The sequence below is a fragment of the Rhinichthys klamathensis genome, unplaced genomic scaffold, assembly GCF_029890125.1.
Source record: "Rhinichthys klamathensis goyatoka isolate OS25496 unplaced genomic scaffold, OSU_Roscu_1.1 h1tg000059l_1, whole genome shotgun sequence".
In the NCBI taxonomy this organism is placed as follows: Eukaryota; Metazoa; Chordata; class Actinopteri; order Cypriniformes; family Leuciscidae; genus Rhinichthys; species Rhinichthys klamathensis.
In genome coordinates, this window is record NW_026606604.1 from 529406 (window position 1) to 550841 (window position 21436).

Here is a 21436-nt window from a genome sequence, read left to right on the forward strand (position 1 = left end):
TACAGACATGATCTTAATTCCATAATGTCCTTAAACATAACAATATTGCTGGCCATAAACTGACAAAGTGCGCGTCCGGTGTGTGATACCTCGAGTTGTCATACGCGGCGCGGCGCTGCGCTTCTCGTCCGGTGTGCGACCCCCTTTAGATTATTGGCAGCATACAAAAACAAACAATGTGACAGCCATGGGCTGAACAATACAAGTTACCGGTAATATCCATCGAGCCTATGAACTTGTTGCCCGAAACACATCAACAAGAAAGAATGAAGGCTACCTGTAAAACAACTGCAATCATGTGATACAAAATGACCCTATTCATCACTATCATCATCACCGCGATCCTCAACTACAAGTTCATTGGCGAATTCCTCCCTCTCGTCGCTCTCCTCCACGTCTCCCTCTCCGGCCTCCGCTAACTCTGCCTGCCTTTCTTGCGCTAACAACTCCCGCCCAGATGCGCAATCTACACCATAGAACTGGCTTAAACAGACGATCTGAATGGTTTTAGAAGATTAAATACAACTATAGACAGTAAAATAAATGGACACAGCGACCCCATAGACTTCAACGGAGAAAAGTGAAGTCAATTAGAAGCACTCACTTGATGTGACGTGAACAACCTGTCTGAGAGTTGTAAGTCTTCTAGTAGCTGTGCCAAAGGAATTTGAATCATTCCCTTCCGAATCTTGCAGAGACTGAGAGCGTGAGTAGGAGCTGTCCATGAGCTAGCAGCAGGATCAACTTTATGACTCTCTGTGGGCTTCTCCCTTGACTTTATGCCTCCACGTCCCCCCGATTTACCGCGAGCTTCTCCACCTGTCTATACGGTAATTTCTCTACTGTGCGACAGAGAGTCGCGTGGTTATGACGCAATCGTTAGCCTATTTTTACAAAAACTGCTTCTACGGGGCCATAACGTAAGATACAAGGTAATGGAGCCTTTTATACATTGTCGTGTTTCTTTAGAAATAAACAATGGACAAATGGAGTCTTTAAACGCCTCAGATGTAAAGTTATTCGCTGTCAAAGTGACGCCAAAATGAATGGGAGTCAATGGAATGCTAACAGCAGGTGAAGGCTTGCTAACCAATGGCGGCCCCCAGGGTAGCTTCAGTTTCCGGCTGATGGATTACACCCTTGCATACAACCCGAAACTAAAAAACAGCCTCTATTTGAGACCGGCCTTTATTTATCCAAACCTGTAGCTCCACCAGGCATGTAAAAAAGGCAGGCATCTATTTGGGACTCGGCTATTATTTGAAGTTTTACGGTAGACTAGTTAGTTAGTTTGTAAGTAGCCATGTAATAAAAAAAATAATGTGCAGTCAGCTGGTTTATATTCCCTTCAGGCAGCCTTTAGCAGTATAAAAAAAATTAAACTAATAAAAAAAATTAACTATCAATATGCATTTATTTAGTAAGCTGTAATAATAAATAATAAAATAACAATAATAAAATAATCTGGTATTTAAAAAAAATCAACTCAAATCAATATTTATGTATTTATTTATTTATTTGCAGTGTAATATGACATAATGTGCATTCAGCTGGTTTATATTCCCTTCAGGGTGCCGTCAGTAGTATAATAAAATAATCTGGTATTTAAAAAAATCAACTCATCAATATTTATTTATTTATTTGCAGTGCAATAAGACAATGTACAGTCAGTTGGTTTATATTCCCTTCAGGTAGCCTTTAGCAGTATACAAAAATTAAACTAATTAAAAAAAATCAACTATCAATATTTATTTAGTAAGCTGTGTAATAAGGCACAATGTACAGTCAGCTGTTTTATATTCTCTTCAAGCAATACAAGACCCTTCTGCATCATGTTGTCAGTGGAATATATATGGGGAAAAGAAAATATATATATATATATATTTCCTTTCTTTTCTTCTTCTTCTTCCCTGACACACAAGATATGTTGCTAAAAATAAAATGGGCATAAAATATGTAGTGGGCAGGTAAAAATCTGTGACCGGGCCAGCGAGTTATTGTTAAGCCCTGCCTCACACACATACATTTACACGAATACAACCTTTGTGTACATGACAAGAAGCCCATTCTCTCCCTGCTCGAGTCGCTATGCACAGCAGTTCATCTGTCACCCCTTCTAGAGCAGAAAACATGGAGATTGTAGGTTGGAAGTCATGAAGCGCATTCGTGTGGAATAATGGCTCTCAGATACCTCTACTCCATCTCCGGCAGATCGACCAGCATCAGGGACTGACCGCAGAGAGGAAAACCATGCAAACATTAGCCATTCCTGTGTAGACCGGGGGTGCATGGCTGGAAACATTAGTATAGATGTAAGAGGAAATTGAGACACATGGGAGCCGTCTCTGAATGTGTGCAAGCTCGGACGTATGAAATGAGAGAGTGTTGGGGAGGAAGTAGAAGCGAAGGCCGTTTGCGAAAGAGGATTTATATTCTCCGCACAGATGGACACACGAGCAGCTTTTCTCACGGCATGCTGTGGTCATATTTTACCAAGACGAAAACCTCTGTTTTTGTAGGTGGCACTGGAGATTTGCAGCATCTCCATGGTGAGAGTGTGAGATGTTATACTCTGACACACACACACACACACTGATACATGATGTATTATAAGCAGAGCTGTAGTCTAATCAGTCTCAATCGACCAATTTCAGCAAATTTACCATGTCAGTGCTTGATCATGCCTTATCAAGTCAGCTGTATTTGTACAACTTAAAGAGGACCTATTATGCTTTTTTACATTTTCAACTTTCTTTCTGTTTGAGCATTAAAAAGGTCTGCAAAGTTACAAAACACAAAGTCCAATCAAAAGGGAGTTATTCTCTGATTGTAGTCTTGAGTTTCCTTCTGGGAACATACACATCACAATATGGATTAAGGGGACTTTTCGGATTAAGGGGATTCATAGAGACAGGAACTAAACAGGGCGTTACGATGTGAAAAATAGTTTTTTTTCAGTGAGGTTAAAATGTTAGAACTATAAATGATACCCCCAATTAACCCTTAAAGGAGAACTCCGGCGCAAAATGAACCTCGGGTGTAATAACACATTGGTACAGACTAACAGTCTCGACCAATTGAACCACGAAGGTGAGCGAACAGTACGTGTAGATATTGAAGATAAGATCAATTATATTTATTTTTTTATTTTCTCTGTTGCGTTCAGTGCTTCTCTTATGCGCTCAGTACTTTCTTCCGGAAACAACGGACCATATGAGATTCCAAGTCACAGTTCAGCTCACGTATCACCGTGTTCGTGGTTTGACTGATCGAGACTGTTTTCCAAGTTGGCTCCTGTCTGTATGCGCTAACTGTACTGTCTGTGTAAAGTATCTTCTTATTAAACTGTCTATACACTTACAAAGTTCTCAATGCTTCGGTTTGCATGTAAGGACACTCATTATGCTGCCGTGTTAGTGTGGGGCTAATTTGAGCCTTGTTAATGGTATTAACTAGCGATCTCTTTTTGCTTACTCGATGCCCAATATACTAGCGTTATAAGCTAAACTGTTTTTAGAGATAAAACTCTTTACATTCGATTATCATGAAAACAAATCTCAGGGAACGATTTAGTCTGTACCAATGTGTTATTACACCCGAGGTTCATTTTGCACTGGAGTTCTCCTTTAAATGCATGAATGTTTTGCCAATCATTATTACATATTCGGGTCTTTAGCGACCCTGAACTATATCTAACACGGATGGATATCTACCTGTTGCGATTATAAAACTCTCCTTATATTAGAGTAACAATTACAGAAGAATAAAATAAATCATATTTTGTTACCTTTTGGAGCTTGGAAGGGTTCAGTTTGAGCAGATGTTTTATACCATCATCACTGTCCTCATTAGAGCTCATTTCCCAGTACATTCAGGTATCAGACATTTGGGTGTGAACACTTTTGACTTGGGCCAGTAAGCAACCATCTTGAATGGCAAACAAACACCATTAACAATTTCTTTTTGAAATATAAAAGACTAGTTTATAAGGTCACCACTTGAATTTAGACTTTATTGCTCTTGCGATGGACAAGAAAACACAGTGTGCTGTTACGCTCTCTGGCTTTCATTCTCTGATGTGTCCTCTAAAAATAGTCCTTTTTTGTTAAAACAGGCCAAAACAACCCAACTTCATTGATTTTAGTGTTTTGTCTGCTGAGAAAAGCTGAGGGAGGAGATAACAGCAAGGTTGGCCTTTGATACTTTATAGTGCGATCTGACCAGCAGGTCCCGTTGAGACCGAGCGAACACGTATAGGCTGTAGAGTGTTTTTAAAAGGGTCATTTGAAGGTTTTCTTTTAGGGTCGTGGTTATAAAAGGCTGGTTGTAATCTCTGTTTCTGGCATGACGGAGGTGAGCCTCTCTCTGTCTCTGACTCTTTTCAGTATAGTCTGTGCTCCCTAAAACTCAACCCATACTTTGGGAATTGAGAGGCCGATTAAAGACGTTTTCATGGATCAAATTATGCTGATGGGTTTATAGGATTTTGGAGGTAAAGCAGGTTTGCCGTAATCACCCTACAGATGATTGACTTTCCAGGTCATCTGTAAAAAAAGTAAGAATGAAATTCAATATTTTCTAATAAATGATCAAACTGCTCCATATACTTCACTCCAGGCTCCGCATGGAGATGCTAATCAAACTGTCATAATATATATGAAAATTTATGGAGTGCAGATCAAAGTCAAACCCAGGAAAGGGGATTGTTTTGTAATTAGTCTCCTTCCTTTTGATTTTAATTAAAAACAGCTCAATGCCAAACTCTTTGGAAATCACAATCTGCATAATATATTTGAAAATACATGCTCACTTACACATCTATTTCTGGAATGTTTTGTTTATTTAGAATGTTGTGAATGTTTCTAATTTTAAATTGTGTGTGATTTATTTCTGAATAATATTTTTATTTTATTATTTGTTATTATTTTATGCTCTTTTAATGTATTTTTTTTGTATCACACTGTCGTTGTCTTTTTTTAGTTAATTTAGTCTTTTATTTATTTATTCTATTGATTTTATGATGTAAATAAAAACGTAATTTTTATGTTTATATTTTTATTTAATTTGGATATATTGTAATTTAGTTTCTCTTAAGTTAAGTCGACTTAATATTTACTTTAGTTTTCTATTTCAGTTAAAAAAAGTTTTAGTTTTTGTTTACAAAAATAACACTGTTAAAATCTTCTTCTTCTTTTTTTAATTAGGAAGGAAATTGGGAAAAGTACCTGTTTAGTCAGAGAGAACCTGAACTGTCATAAATCATTTGATCTGAAATCCGGACCTTCCCGCCCAGGGTGATGATAAAAACAAATGAAATTGGGGAATCGATACAATGCCGTTGGTTAGCCCAAGTAGCTCTGAGATTTTGGTCAATGCCATTAGCTTGCATGGGTGTAGGACACAACAGGACAAATACTAGTTATAACAGACAAAATAAACTAACCGAAATTACATGTCATTATTTTGTGGCACATCAAATCTGGGGGAAGGTGTCGTAGATGCAATTACTTACGCACAAATGGCCTTCCCACTGCACAAAAAGCTTCTTTTGAGGTCTTGAAAGATGTCAGGTCTCTTAATGGAACAATGCCTGACAAAGCGTCCTGCTCTGCATTCTCATTTGCATATCAGAATGACTGTGAGCGTGCAGGGATAGAGCTTCAATTCCATCAAAAATCGGCTGACAGGTTTTGTTCAGATCAGGAAAGAGCAGACTCTCTCTCTCACTCTCGCAGCGCGATGACAGTAATTCAAACTGGGCTAAATGCAATCCCACATTATGCTCTCTGTTAAGGTAAAGTGAGCATGACTCAGCAGGTTTTTAAGCACACCATAACTCTGATTGTTAGAGCGTCTGGGAAGCGGGCAGAGCTTTTTAATATTAAGCTGTCAAACGGATAGAGGGGCGAATCCCCAGCAAGAATGACTTCAGACGGACTCGTGCTTGTAGGAGTCCCAGAAGTGTCTTTTCCCATTTCGCTAATGTGCTCCTTAGCCCTGTGAGAGACAACTTCGTTGCTGTGAATTTTAATGATGCTTTTAGGGGTTGGGAAATGTGTAAAGACGGGGGGAAAAAACACGCCATCTGAGATGCTGTTAGACGGGATCAAAAAAAACAGTGGATGTCAAAAGGCAGTAGAGGAATCTGAGCCTTGGGCTGAAGAAAATCCTTTGAAATTACAAATATGGGCTGGTTTGCGCGTCTGTGTGCGCAAGCTTTGGAGGTGTTAGTGGTTTTGTGAGTTTAAAGAAACGGAACAGAGCCCCTTTTATCCGGTTCAAGACATTTAAAACAATCACTGGAGTCCTCCTTTCATAAAAGCACTTTGAATGACATTGACGTCCCAGAGTAAATAGTCAAGTCTAGGAGCTGCTTTAGGCCTTTAGATTTGGAAAGGTTCAGAACATTCCCATCTGCCAATCATGATGTCTTTTCATTTCATTGTGATGTCATCACTTGGAAGTAATGAGGTGGATTAGCCAAAAACACATCCATCTCATGCCTCATTTCGAATGCTGCTTTTGTCGGCCACATACGTCATTAAGGCTGCTTCATTTCCGTGATCACTACATTCCAAAGGCATGAAGAAATTACAACAATTTACGCTTCACTGGGAAAAAACGTCAATTTTATGATTATTTTTCCAAAATAAGACATCCTTTAAGATGCTCAAAAACAGCCTGACGGCTAACCGTCGGTCGGATTAGTTTGGGATGATTCAGCATGTTAAATAAGTGTCAATCCGTCGGTGAGAAAGAGCACTCTGATTGGCTGTTCAGCTTAGCGAACGAGTCAGTGCACGAGAATAAAAGCGAAGGTGTTGAAAGCAAGTCAAGACTGTACAGACAGAAGGCTGTTATCATTTTACATCATCTTATAAGCATTCGAATGCACAAATATTTTCATAATAACATGAGCCGAGTGGAATAAAGAAAGTGATCAGCATGATTGATATTCAAAATGGTAAGCAAGCGCTGCTTTGTTTATGGATTGTATATCTGCAGTCCTAGTTTCGGTTCCCCTTTTTGAATGATGGAAATAGAGTATTGATACCTGCTGATATATTTACTTACACGCTGGCGCAGAACGCACATGCTAGTTGACAGTCGCCTTTAGGCCTTTTGGTGTGTTCAAGCGCAGCTTTTTGCCTCAGACGACTTTAGAGGTTGTAAAGTTTGGGATCAGTAAGATTTATTTTCAGATAAATGCTGTTCTTTTTAACTTTCTTTTTTAATCTTGGAAAAAAAAATGTATCACGGTTTCCACCAAAATGTTGTAATGATAATTATTGCATATTTTCTGAAAGATCATGTGACACTGAAACCGGGAGTAATGGCTGCTGAAAATTAAGCTTTGCCTTTGCATTTGTACAGAGCCGGACAGTAACGGAGTACATTTACTTGAGTACAGTACTTAAGTACAATTTTGAGGGATCTGTACTTTACTCGAGTATCATTTTTGGGGAGTACTCATGACTTTACTCAAGTACATTTGAGAGGCAAATATTGTACTCTTTACTCCAATACATTTCTATCCATAACCGTGAGTACACGAGTAAAAAAAAAAAAAAAAAATCTCGGAAACCCTCAATTTGTTGTTTCCCTCTCAAACGTGATTGGATTGTGCAGGCCCCACTGATTGTGACAGCCTATCAGCAATCACTTTCAGCTTTCCGCCAAAGTCAACTCCATGGTCAGATTTTATATTACACATTAATGTAAGCCAAGCATTTGGTTTGATGTTCTTGAGTATGTGGTGTGTTTAACACAGTCAGGTTCAAATGTGGCAGTGGCGTAGCCACGAGGGATTTCTGATTTCTTAAAAAAAAAAACTTTAGGAGGCAAAATATATTTTTACTGATTATGTGAATTACACTGCGCAAACCAAAGTAGGCTACTACCCAGCGAATGAAGAAGGGTTGGCGCTCAGTCTCCAGAGTACATAAAATATTCATTTTGTTTTATTTTATTTTTCCGGTTTGCATTTATGAGGAAAAAACAATGTTATGGACGTGTTCTCCGTTACGGACGTGAGCGCTCTGAAAGCGGCATAAAAAATGCTTTAAAACTTTCACAGAGACCTCAAACAGAAAACACAAAACCTTTCTTTAACCTGAATTTCGTTTTGATTTAATTGTATCTTAATTTTAATCAATGTTTCATCAACCAATTGCCTGGGTTTAATAAATAAGAAGTAAATAGCAGACGATAGATAAGAAACGGAGGCGCCGGCCTGTGAACTGGATCTCGTCTCATAAATGAACCGAAACTGAGTGTATAAGGTAGCCTACTTGCCTCTCACAGACATGTCTACTTTTAAACAGAAAAAATCAAAACGAAAGAAAACAGACTACAGACTGCTTATGTAATCCGTATGAAATGTGCATTTCTCTCTGGCGCGTTCACTACTGAAGATCGCGAGTCAGCATCGTCAACTTCATCTAGCCGACACTGACAAAGAAAACACTTGTTTATTAACAAGTGTTTATTAATAAACAATTAAAATATCTCCTTGCTATATTTTACATATTCATAATCATTCCTTTTGCCGGTTCTTTGTGACAGCTTTTAGGTGCTTTATTGGCAGCGCCACCCTTACATGTGGTGAGTGTGTGTGTGTGTGTGTGTGTGTGTGTGTGTGTGTGTGTGTGTGTTGTCCCCGCATTTAAAGATGGGACCCCCCAAAAATGTAATTAAATTAAATAAAGCAACATGGTAAAAAGATGAAAATGACTTGATTTTACTTTCAATTCCTTTTACATTCTCCAAGGTATTAACATTAACATTTTTCATAACTCCATGTAGGACGTTTCTGTGCATTAATGTAAGCACTGTGGCAGTAGATTAGTAATGCAATATTTAGAAAATCTACTCTTGTACTCTTGATACTCAAGTACTTTTAAAAACAAGTACTTTAGTACTTTTACTTAAGTAGACATCTGAATGTAGTACTTTTACTTGTACTTGAGTAAAATTTAGCAAGGGGTATCTGTACTTTTACTCAAGTAACAAAGCTCTGTACTCTGTCCGCCTCTGCATTTGTAATTATATTAAGATAGAAAAATCAAATCAAATTGTATCAATTAAATGCAGTCTTGGTGAGCATTGGAGACTTCCTTCAAAAACATAAAAAAAAAACGTTCTGACCACAAACTTTTGAACAATGCCTTAGTAGCTAAACGTCTTGGCAAACCACCCACAACTTCTCAGTATTTTCTAAAGAAATCAGGTTAAATTTTTCTTCACCTTGATGTCAGTTTCTTCACAGTTATTTTTCACCCTAATAATAAAAGCATTCTCGTTCCATTTTTTTATGTCTGGAATTTCTGTACCATCTTCTCAAAAGGTCTTGCTTCCTCCACCAAAGTGCAAAAGACAAACTTATGATTTTTCCTCATAATAAATTAGTCATTTTAAAGAACAGCTGAGTTCAGGATGATAGCCTTTAAATCTATATTTACTAATGGATGAAATAGACTAATTCACTCCATCTTGTCTGCAAGGTTCAATGAGGTGTTTTCACTTTAAAACTCCATGAATGTATAACCTTGGCTCAGCTTGCACTCTTCAGACGGCGGTTCACTTCAAAAGGAATGAAACGTTTTCATTTCTCTGCATGCATTCGAACTGCGTTGCATTTTCTAGCTTTTATTGTTTTAAATTGAGGCTCTTTATGAAGAGTGTTGCTGAGACGCCACTCCAGCACCTCTGTTTTTGAGGAAATGATGTAACTGCGTGGGTCCAAACTGTCATATTCCTATGGGAAAGGCAGAAAGCAGAGCCTCTCTCATCTGAAGGTCGAATAAGCATTGTGTCGTCGCCTCAGCCTTGTAACCTCCCTCCAATGAAGCCATAAACATTTAATAGAAGCGCTATCAATGCCCACCAGATGGCTGGTACAGCAGCACACCTCACCTCACACGATAAGCACAGAGCAAGACGAGTTTTTGGGGCATAAAAGTAAAATTTTTGCTTCAAAATTATCGACTGTGACTCAGCCCCATGGCTATAGCATGTTTTCGACTCGGTTCCTCTCTGGGACTCCGTGTAATTTGCTCTGTAAATATTGGGTACTTAAGCGAAGTACATTGGTTCTGGAAATGCAATTACTGCATGCAAACATCATTGTTATCAATAACAGCGACGCATTAATTTCTGCTCCTGCCGCGGAATCAGATATCGATCAGAATCGAGCTGAGGAGATTGCTAATGAAGTTTCCTGGATGCTCTGAGGATCAGCTTTGTGTTAAAGCCTCAACTGTACAAACCTTAATATTAGGCATGCTAATATTAAGGCGGAATGGTATCCAGTTGGACGCAAACATTTGTTCTCCCTGATGGTTACTTTGACAAAAGAAGCAACAATAGCAAATAGCAAACTTTTTATTAAAGACTTAGTGGTGTTTGCTAAGGTTATTATCACTGCTACTGCTCAATCTTATGGTTAAAGATTTGGAAACCTAATTTAACCTGCACTGCACAGTTTGTGTGATAGATATGAATGATACTTTAAATTATGTGGCTTGTTGGTGTGGGATATTACGTTTCTAGCCGATCAAACTTGCACTTTGTGGATGATAAAAAATCAATATACACTCACCTAAAGGATTATTAGGAACACCATACTAATACTGTGTTCGACCCCCTTTCGTCTTCAGAACTGCCTTAATTCTACGTGGCGTTGATTCAACAAGGTGCTGAAAGCATTCTTCAGAAATGTTGGCCCATATTGGTAGGATAGCATCTTGCAGTTGATGGAGATTTGTGGGATGCACATCCAGGGCACGAAGCTCCCGTTCCACCACATCCCAAAGATGCTCTATTGGGTTGAGATCTGGAGACTGTGGGGGCCATTTTAGTACAGTGAACTCATTGTCATGTTCAAGAAACCAATTTGAAATGATTCGAGCTTTGTGACATGGTGCATTATCCTGCTGGAAGTAGCCATCAGAGGATGGGTACATGGTGGCCATAAAGGGATGGACATGGTCAGAAACAATGCTCAGGTAGGCCGTGGCATTTAAACGATGCCCAATTGGCACTAGGGGGCCTAAAGTGTGCCAAGAAAACATCCCCCACACCATTACACCACCACCACCAGCCTGCACAGTGGTAACAAGGCATGATGGATCCATGTTCTCATTCTGTTTACGCCAAATTCTGACTCTACCATCTGAATGTCTCAACAGAAATCGAGACTCATCAGACCAGGCAACATTTTTCCAGTCTTTAACTGTCCAATTTTGGTGAGCTCTTGCAAATTGTAGCCTCTTTTTCCTATTTGTAGTGGAGATGAGTGGTACCCGGTGGGGTCTTCTGCTGTTGTAGCCCATCCGCCTCAAGGTTGTGCGTGTTGTGGCTTCACAAATGCTTTGCTGCATACCTTGGTTGTAACGAGTGGTTATTTCAGTCAAAGTTGCTCTTCTATCAGCTTTAATCAGTCGGCCCATTCTCCTCTGACCTCTAGCATCAACAAGGCATTTTCGCCCACAGGACTGCCGCATACTGGATGTTTTTCCCTTTTCACACCATTCTTTGTAAACCCTAGAAATGGTTGTGCGTAAAAATCCCAGTAACTGAGCAGATTGTGAAATACTCAGCCCGGCGCGTCTGGCACCAACAACCATGCCACGCTCAAAATTGCTTAAATCACCTTTCTTTCCCATTCTGACATTCAGTTTGGAGTTCAGAAGATTGTCTTGACCAGGACCACACCCCTAAATGCATTGAAGCAACTGCCATGTGATTGGTTGATTAGATAATTGCATTAATGAGAAATTGAACAGGTGTTCCTAATAATCCTTTAGGTGAGTGTGTGTATATATATATTAGGGCTGGGCAAGTTAACGCGTTATTATCGCGTTAACGCATTTATTAATTAATGCCGACAATTTTTTTATCGCACGTTAACGCAGTTTTTTTATTTTTTTTATTTTGAAAGTCCGTTGCACACTGGCTCTGAATAGGACATAGGCCTAGAGTCAAACCATGGATCACAGGAGGGGTGGGATGTTGGTCAGCCAGCAAATAACCCACCCAAACCAGCTGCAGTGGAGAGGCTTTGGCAGGTGAACAGAAAGGGAGACAGCGCTCCGCGAGTGAATGACAGGCGCTCTATGGATAGTAACCATGGCAACGGCTTCTGTGCGCAACGCAGCTGTAGTCTTTTTAACTTAAATTAAAATTATACATAACTTTACCTGATGTGCCTGCGTGTAGTTTAGCGGGGATGCTCTGTAATGTGAATTCCCTTCTGTTGATGTCCTGATAACTATTTAAATATTGGAAACTCAAACAGCGAGCCGAGGATCAGTCTCTCTTCCAATGATTTGTACTGCGCGTCGTGTACAAAAAGTTATAGACAATCAAAATCCTTTTAGACAATTCAACTTCGGCAACGGGCGGGCGCGTGCGTGAGGCGAGCGCGTGAGGCGAGCATGAGCGCAACAGTTTCACAGAACGCACCCGCTTGTCGCTGCACCTTGTGCTCGACCAATTCACCTCACTCTAAAAGGCTGATACTTCTGTGTCGCTATACACTACGCGTTGGTTGGTTTTACTTCTGCGTCGTTGTCCGCGTTGACGCGCAATTACACATGCAGAGGGAGCATGTGAAACCCGTGGAGCGGTTCTAGCAATCACAGCGCTTGCGGTGCGCGTAGAATTGACGCGTCGTTAAATTTTTGGAGAGGTGCACGTCAGGGTACGACGTAAGTTCGACGCAGAAGTATAAATTGGGCTTTACCTCTGTTTAATGCGATCTTAGTGTACGTGCGAAACCATGGCATGACCAAACCTAAGCTACTATCAGAGAAGTAACGTTGGTCGACTTATATCTCATGACCTCTGACATAGACTGTTTCTGCTGCTAAAAGACACCTGTTGATACCTGTTAAGAAAAAAACCAAGAAAACTGGACTCGTTTTAACAAGCTAGATAAAAGGTAATGCCCTGGCAGTGGCAAATAGCTTTGTTTTAATATTTGATTTGATTACATTAATGTTTAAGTTGAGATTTACAATAAATATGTTATTGCTGTGTAAAGGGAATACTGCTGGTAAAAGCACCTTATTTGTTTAAATTTTTTGCAAACCACATGTTATTACACTTTTGTGTATATAGCAGTACATTTAAATCAAAAGTGAGTAATAGACTACTTTAGAATTCATTATTAAAGTTTGCGCGTAACAATGCGATTAATCGCGATTAATCGCAAGAAAATCATGCGATTAATCGCGATTAACAATTTTAATCGTTGCCCAGCACTAATATATATATATATATATCGGTGTGTGTGTGTATATATATATACACTCACCGGCCACTTTATTAGGTACCCCATGCTAGTAACGGGTTGGACCCCCTTTTGCCTTCAGAACTGCCTCAATTCTTCGTGGCATAGATTCAACAAGGTGCTGGAAGCATTCCTCAGGGAGTTTGGTCCATATTGACATGATGGCATCACACAGTTGCCGCAGATTTGTCGGCTGCACATCCATGATGCGAATCTCCCGTTCCACCACATCCCAAAGATGCTCTATTGGGTTGAGATCTGGTGACTGTGGAGGCCATTTTAGTACAGTGAACTCATTGTCATGTTCAAGAAACCAATTTGAAATGATTAGAGCTTTGTGACATGGTGGAAGTAGCCATCAGAGGATGGGTACATGGTGGCCATAAAGGGATGGACATGGTCAGAAACAATGCTCAGGTAGGCCGTGGCATTTAAACGATGCCCAATTGGCACTAAGGGGCCTAAAGTGTGCCAGGAAAACATCCCCCACACCATTACACCACCACCACCAGCCTGCACAGTGGTAACAAGGCATGATGGTTCCATGTTCTCATTCTGTTTAGGCCAAATTCTGACTCTAACATCTGAATGTCTCAACAGAAATCGAGACTCATCAGACCAGGCAACATTTTTCCAGTCTTCAACTGTTCAATTTTGGTGAGCTCTTGCAAATTGTAGCCTCTTTTTCCTATTTGTAGTGGAGATGAGTGGTACCCGGTGGAGTCTTCTGCTGTTGTAGCCCATCCGCCTCAAGGTTGTGCGTGTTGTGGCTTCACAAATGCTTTGCTGCATACCTCGGTTGTAACGAGTGGTTATTTCAGTCACTGTTGCCCTTCTATCAGCTCGAACCAGTCTGGCCATTCTCCTCTGACCTCTGGCATCAACAAGGCATTTCCGCCCACAGAACTGCCGCTCACTGGATGTTTTTTCTTTTTCGGACCATTCTCTGTAAACCCTGGAGATGGTTGTGTGTGAAAATCCCAGTAGATTAGCAGTTTCTGAAATACTCAGACCAGCCCTTCTGGCACCAACAATCATGCCACGTTCAAAGTCACTCAAATCACCTTTCTTCCCCATACTGATGCTCGGTTTGAACTGCAGGAGATTGTCTTGACCATGTCTACATGCCTAAATGCACTGAGTTGCCGCCATGTGATTGGCTGCTTAGAAATTAAGTGTTAACGAGCAGTTGGACAGGTGTACCTAATAAAGTGGCCGGTGAGTGTATATATATATATATATATATATATATATGTGTGTGTGTGTGTATATATATATATATATATATATATTTATATAGGCTTGACGGAGGTAGTTTTTTTTTAAAGGAAATACTTTTATTCATCAAGGATGCATTAAATTATAACCTGTTGTTTGAAAATATTTATATTACAAATTAATGCAGTTTTTTTTTAACTTTCTATTTAAAAAATCCTGAAAAATTGTATCACATTTTCCCCAAAAATATTATGCAGCACAACAGTTGTCAACATTGATAATAATACAAAATGTTTCTTGAGCTGCAAATCCACATATTAGAATGATTTCTGAAGGATCATGTGACACTGAAGACTGGAGTAATGATGCTGAAAATACAGCTTTGATATATCAGAGATAAATTACATTTTAAAATATATTCAAATAGGAAACAGTTATTTTAATTTGTAATAATATTTCACAATATTGCTGTATTTAAAATTAATTAATTAATTAATTAATGCAGGCCTGGTGAGCATAAGAGACTTTTTTCAAAAACATTAAAGAAGAATTATAACAACCCTAATGCTAGTGTAAAAAGTGCAACTGCAAGGAAACACCCTAGAAAACACCCAGAACACTCTTAAGAATATTTTAAGATATTTTGGAGATATTATGTACATGGAAGCATACATTTCAACCAAATTCATGATAGATGTTTGGGGGAAATATACAGGAATTATTTACGGTTACTGTAAGGAAAGCAGATCAATATTCATGTACGCATCAGCCTCTCCGCCACTGCATGCATATCTATGTTTATATTCCTGTATGTTTACATGAAGAGGTTTCAATGAAGCCGCTGTAATGTGACTTGGCTCTAAGTGTTTCACTCAAGGCTGAGAGTTTCTGCTCACGTCTGTGTGCACTCACTGTCTCAAGGCCCATCTGTCCACTTCTCAGATGCTGCCACACACACCTCCACAGCACACTGTTCATCTGCGTTCATCACACTGTGGCTCGTCAGCATACTTTTGATGAAGAAAACATTGAGAGGTCAGGGATCTCATTAAACTGCTGCTTTGATAAAGACGGCTGAACTGACTTCCCTCTTGCTGGGGAATTTTGCACAGTTTATTTTAGGTATATTGTAGGCTACCACAACAGGCTATACAGACAAGACATAGACACACACATACACACACACATATATATATATTTCTATATACATATGTAAAGATTAATACTTCATAAATTCATAAATATATTTATATACATTTTAAATAAATTATTTATATATATATTACATTTTATTTTGATTATGTATTTGTATATAATATAGTATATAGTGTTAATATTATTTATATATTATTTACAGTAATGACAGCTTATTTATTATTTTATTTTATGAATTATTTATTTATTCATTTATTTATTTCAATTAAGGGAATTCATTAGTAGGTAAATTGTATAATGCAAAAAAAATGTGCTGGCCCTAAAATAAGCTTAATTTTATATAAGTATTTAGTTAATTATATAAAAATCGAATTATAATTTTTTTCATTTGATGATGAAATTTGACATCTTGACTAAGGCCACATTTACATTTACACATAGCTGGGTATTTAGAGAAACGAATACTGTCAGACAGGTTGTTCACGTCACACCTACGTCATCAAGCTCAGTTTGAGCCTGCGCAGTTCGCTCAGCCATTGGTAAGTGAGTGCTTCTAATTGGCTTCACTTTTCTCCGTTGAAATCTATGGGGTCGCTGTGTCCATTTCTTTTACTGTCTATGCGTCTATGATCATAACTATGCCAAACTGGGCAGATTAAACCAGATTAACCATTTCCAATATGTGACAAAATTGATAATGAAATTAAATTATTTCATTTTCATGATGACAGTGCATCATCCCTGTCAAATTGAAAAAATAAAATGCAATTGGTGATTTCACGTTTCATTTTCACTACAATCGAGGCAAGGCTGCCAATATTAAAATGAAAAGGCAAACGTGAAAAGAAACTGCAAATACAGTTTTTACAAAGCTTTTTATTAACACTCACGCAATAATAATGACACAATTCAAATTCAAAAGTAAAGTTTAGTTATCATTGTCAATTTTGTCACAAATTTTGCATACAGTTTTCTGTAATGAAATGGTTAATCTGGTTTCAGTTTTCTTTTTTATAATTTAATTGATTTATTTAATTTTGGCAGAAAATGTCTTGCACAAATGATCACTAGTACTAGGCTAGCAGTTATGGATCTTCTCTCCACAATAATGCATCTCACATGCCTTTTAGATGTTTAGACTGATGTTTTGAAGATAGCCTACTGGAATATTTGGTGAAACATATAAAAAAGTGAAAGAAAATAAATATTACAAGGCATTTACATTGAATATAAGAGTCTGTCTTCATTTAGATTTATTGCTGAAAATGAAGGACGCAGAGGCGACGCCGTGTCAAAGTGCGTTGTCGCCACCACTGGTCAAATTATGAACTGCAAGATAACACCAGACACCGCTTTAGGTCTTACCGTTTGATGAAAAATATTTCTCCTTTACTCAGTAAATGTGCCTCTGTAAACAGCGGCATCCGGGGGTGGTAAGTTTATTGCAAGTTTCAGTCAAGGTTATCGATGTTTAGATCTCTCCAGCTATTGTGTGTTTGAAATTGACTTAATTATCAGTGTAACTTGATTAACTGGAGGAGCTCATTGTAAATAGTTCATCGCTTGTGACAGACTAAAGTCAGTCGTCTCTGCTTGTTTCTGCTGCCTTTGAAGTCCGGTGATATTTCTTTAGACTTTGAAGTCTGTTCAGTAGCCTCGGAGTAAAACAGCTCATCGTCAGCAAGTGCCTTGTTTACTTAGTTTTTCTTGCTTCGACCGGATAATATATTTGGGGAAATATCATTTTCATCTGTTTAATGTTTATGCGTATTTACTGTGCAGTGAAATTAAATCTGAGTTTTCTATTTAGGTTAGGCCTACTACAACTTAGACTTTATGTAATGTACTCTTTTGTATACTCGGGCTTAAGTGTGTGTGTGTGTGTGTGTACTTAAGCTTGAGTATACTAAAAATGACTATATAAAGTCTACACAAAGTTGTCATTCACAATAATATTGTAACTTATATTGACTCAGTTCCAATTCCAAGGCAAAAAAAGAGATACTTTTTATTCTTTAACATTTAATTTAAACCTCCATTATTGCTATTTCTTATATCCTATTTCTTTGTCAATTTTGTTGAGCTTAAAATCTAAATTGTCTCCTGGTTGAAGGATTATAGTATCATCTATTATTATAGTATATAGTCATCAATTATCAAATATATGGAATCAACTGCGTCCGAATGTAAAGTTTAACAATTTCATGGAAGAAAATGTTTTGGTTTGATCATATGGCACGTACTAGCGAATTTTTTTTATTTGTATTTTTTAAAAGAGGTTGCTTTACACAACCATTTGTATCGAAACGTAAATACTGTATATTCATGTAAACAAAACAATGCAGTTTTGCCACTGGGGGTCAGTATGATCTCACTTTCGGACCAGCCGAGACTAACTTCTTGAAAGGTCTATGAAACTGAATTCAGAACTGCATACTACTCTTACTATTTTCACCTTATCTTTTTATGGCAGGAATAGTTATAGTATACAAGTGTGCATTGCATTTCTGAATTCAGCATGAATGACAGAAGCTGAGATAGGATTCTCATGAAAACTTTTAGAATACCAAAACCATAGCCTTAACCAGTCTGGTGCTCCCAATAATAAACTCTGTTCCGCTTCAGTGACCTCAAATAACTTTAGTCAAGGGTGTCTGATCTTTTTAAGGGACTACTGAAAATCTTAATTTGGTCACATACCAGCCAACAGGTATAACTCCTTTGTGAGTAGCACCTGGGTCTCACTGAAAGAAATAGCAATGCTCAATGATCAAGAGAAATGTAGTCTTTTGTTGCTGGTTGGCTGAGGCCATTGATGTGAGAGGCATTGAACTCTGTCTGGCACCCAGATTACAGCACCACTGCTGCTCGGGGTTTCCAGTGAGCAGTTCTGAATGAGAGACCCAGAGACTGAGAAAACAGCGGCGTTCCCACCAGGTTACACGAGGGCATGTTTTCTCCAGCTTCACTCATTAGAACATTTTCACAAGCACCCCGGCGGGTTTGGCGAGAGGTTTCGGGAGGCCGATTTAATTAAAACCACAGTGGGCGGATTTGTACATTCACAGCTTTTGGTGGACACTTGTAGACAAAGATTTTTCTTTTTTTTTCTTATCCTCTCCACTTCCCACCCTTCACTGCACCTTAATACATGAGGACCTTGACTATTTGGGATGTGCATAATACCATACTTATTACCTTTTGTCTCCTTTTAGACAATCAGATATTGGCTTTTGGACAGCTTGTAAGCACATCCAACACTTACGAGGATCACGACCCCAAAAAAGGCAGAAAACCTGTGACGGTCACCACTGACAAGCCACTTTTATGGAGCATGGGAATTAAACGACTGTGAATAAAGCACTGGAGCACCGAGCCTTTAAAAAGTGCCTTTTTTTCAGCACCAACAACCTTTTATTAATGAAGACAATGAGTAGTGTAACCTTTGATTTATTAACAGCCAAATATAAATGTTGACATGCACAAAAAGCATGATTTATACAAATGTTTGCATTCAGTCCATCATCGTTTCCGGCAGCCGCAGGTCTGTTTGGCTTCACAGCTGGTTCAACCACCACTGTTAACAAGAGAAACAACAATCCTGCTTTAATCACTGAGTCAATCAAAGGCTGAATGTAACAAAGCAGCAGATCAAAAGGCAATTTGCACATTATCTTTAATGCTCTGTAGTAAATTACATGTTGGGAGTTTAATGATTTTTTTAACCAACTATTTTTCACAATTATAGCAATAAAAGTCTGAATGACACTGGTAATTGTGTTTTTTGTGTGTGTGTGGATTACTTACACAATGATGTTGTTGATGGGGATGTGGATGAGTTTGACAAAGAATCCAATGAAGCCCATGATGGCAAATCCAATTGCTGTTGCCATGGCAATCTTTTGGAATTCTAGACAGCAGGGGAAACACATAAATTCAGCTTTTTTCATAATTAAAAATTGAGAATAAAAGTAGATGTTAAATATTGTTAATACAAATAAAACATTGTATATAGTCTGAAGTCAAAGTTATTTTAATATCTCTGAAAACAAATGGTCTACATAAACAGACTTGTAATACAAAATAAAAATTTGGAGTTTATTTCCAAGCATGACTTGTTTCACACTCTATGGAAGTTTGTTTCTGCCACATAATTATATATATAAATACTTCAAAAAAAAAATTAACATCATAATTACCTTTTTTGTTATTATTATTCTATAGCAGAAACAAGCTTTCGTAGCTTTCCCCTTAAAACAGCCCCATGCATGTAAAATTTTCTGATTTCTTATCTTCAATTAACTTTTTTGCCCGGTTTCACAGACAAAGCTTAAGCCTAGTCCCAAATAAAATGCATATTTAAACTGTCTTAAAAAAAAGGCACATACATTTTTCCTAAGGCACATAAATTTAAAAAAGTAATTTAATATCTTAATTTAACTCAGGCCTAATCCTGGCTTAATCTAATCCATTTCTGTGAAACCAGGGCTTCATGTTAAGACCTTTAAATATATTAGGTCTAGCATCAGTTTGCTTATCAAATCTTTGAATTTTAAAAGACAATGGACTGGACATGCCTTTTCTATCTGGCTTTGTGCATCTTTTGACGAGTCTGATGGAGTCCTTGACGAACTGCCTGCTGGGCTCCACGAACTGCATGACCTGATCCATCCTGAAGTGATGCTGAAAACAGAACAGAGCATTAACGTTACCTTCACATCTGTGAAAGATGAACAGAGCAAGCACAAGCAGATCACAATCACACATCTGCACTGCTACATCAACATCTCACATAAACCACTTACATATGTTAGACAAGTTTCACGACGTATGAATTGATTAAAAAAAATCGATTTCATCATTTGGTTGATCCTAAATATCACAGGAACCCTCCACCCCGAAACCCAAGTACATGAATCATACGAGCTGAAAACCTACGTTAGTTGATACATTTTATTTTCAAAGGAACCAGTTGTTAATCCCTTAACTAACCACAAGTCTTTAATATCCGAATTGACTAACGTTACTAATGTATGTTACAGCTCGACTTGCTAGCACAGTTAGCCTGAACGCAGCGGACTTTACTCTGGATAAAAACAGCTAAAAATGACTTTGAAATTGAACTAAAAAAACACCAATAAAACATACGCAACAAAAAGAGAAGTATTTTGAAACTCAGATTAAGAAAGTGATCGTATGTGATCAGTCAGAAACAGTGTTTACCCTGAAACTCAACGATCACATCAGACACGTCCTTAGTAAAGACACATAACTCCGTATAACCTTATTTTAAAGCTAAATTCTTTACTTAATACCTATATAGATTTCTAAAGACGCAATGTAGGCAAAAATACACTTACCTGTGTTGATAAATCAAAGGATAAAGCAGTAGTTCAGCTGGATGTGACACACTGATTCCGCTGTGTGTTACGCCACGTAGATTTAACTGAGGAAAGACTGACGCAGCGCTAAGAGCGACGCATGCGCACTGGCTCACAACTCTTGCGCACAATGACGTTCTCACTGCCATCTAGCGACTGGAGTTTAGATCGCAGAGACTTGTCCACATCATTACTGCAGAGAAGACAAGTAGTAGATGTAGACGTTGTGTCATCTAGCCATCGGTCTGTCTGAGGATTGTTCCTGGAATTTACTGTACTTTATTCTCAACAGTTTATCTAAACAATTTACATTTTCATAGCTGCTGATTTTATTTTTAAAATTCCTAATACATTATTAAAATCAAGTATAGGCCTATCTGTTAAAATC

General features: G+C 38.2%; 2 protein-coding genes across 2 annotated transcripts in view; one reads left to right on the plus strand and one right to left on the minus strand.

The window, feature by feature from the left end:
- Window positions 1-19442, plus strand: part of tpk1 (thiamin pyrophosphokinase 1) — a 78853-nt gene extending 59411 nt beyond the window's left edge. The window contains exon 9 of the mRNA XM_056248807.1: window positions 18883-19442. Within this exon, the coding sequence (XP_056104782.1) occupies window positions 18883-19022 (140 nt within the window). The 3' untranslated portion in view covers window positions 19023-19442. The remainder of the gene's footprint in view (window positions 1-18882) is intronic.
- On the minus strand, window positions 19102-21181 carry sec61g (SEC61 translocon subunit gamma). Its single transcript, XM_056248808.1, has 4 exons — window positions 21028-21181; window positions 20245-20350; window positions 19475-19577; window positions 19102-19244 (listed from the first exon to the last, which is right to left on the minus strand). Exons 2-4 carry the CDS (start codon window positions 20336-20338, stop codon window positions 19235-19237), a joined length of 207 nt encoding a protein of 68 aa, XP_056104783.1. The 5' UTR covers window positions 20339-20350; window positions 21028-21181; the 3' UTR covers window positions 19102-19234.
- Between the last annotated feature and the right edge of the window lie 255 nt (window positions 21182-21436).

Bases quoted from the DNA above. Each gene is read 5' to 3' on its own strand.
- sec61g (XM_056248808.1), bottom strand. From the start codon at position 20,338: ATGGATCAGGTCATGCAGTTCGTGGAGCCCAGCAGGCAGTTCGTCAAG. The intron at 19,578-20,244 runs GCATGTCCAGTC...CCTGCTGTCTAG, and splicing joins CACAAAGCCAGATAGAAAAG to AATTCCAAAAGATTGCCATG.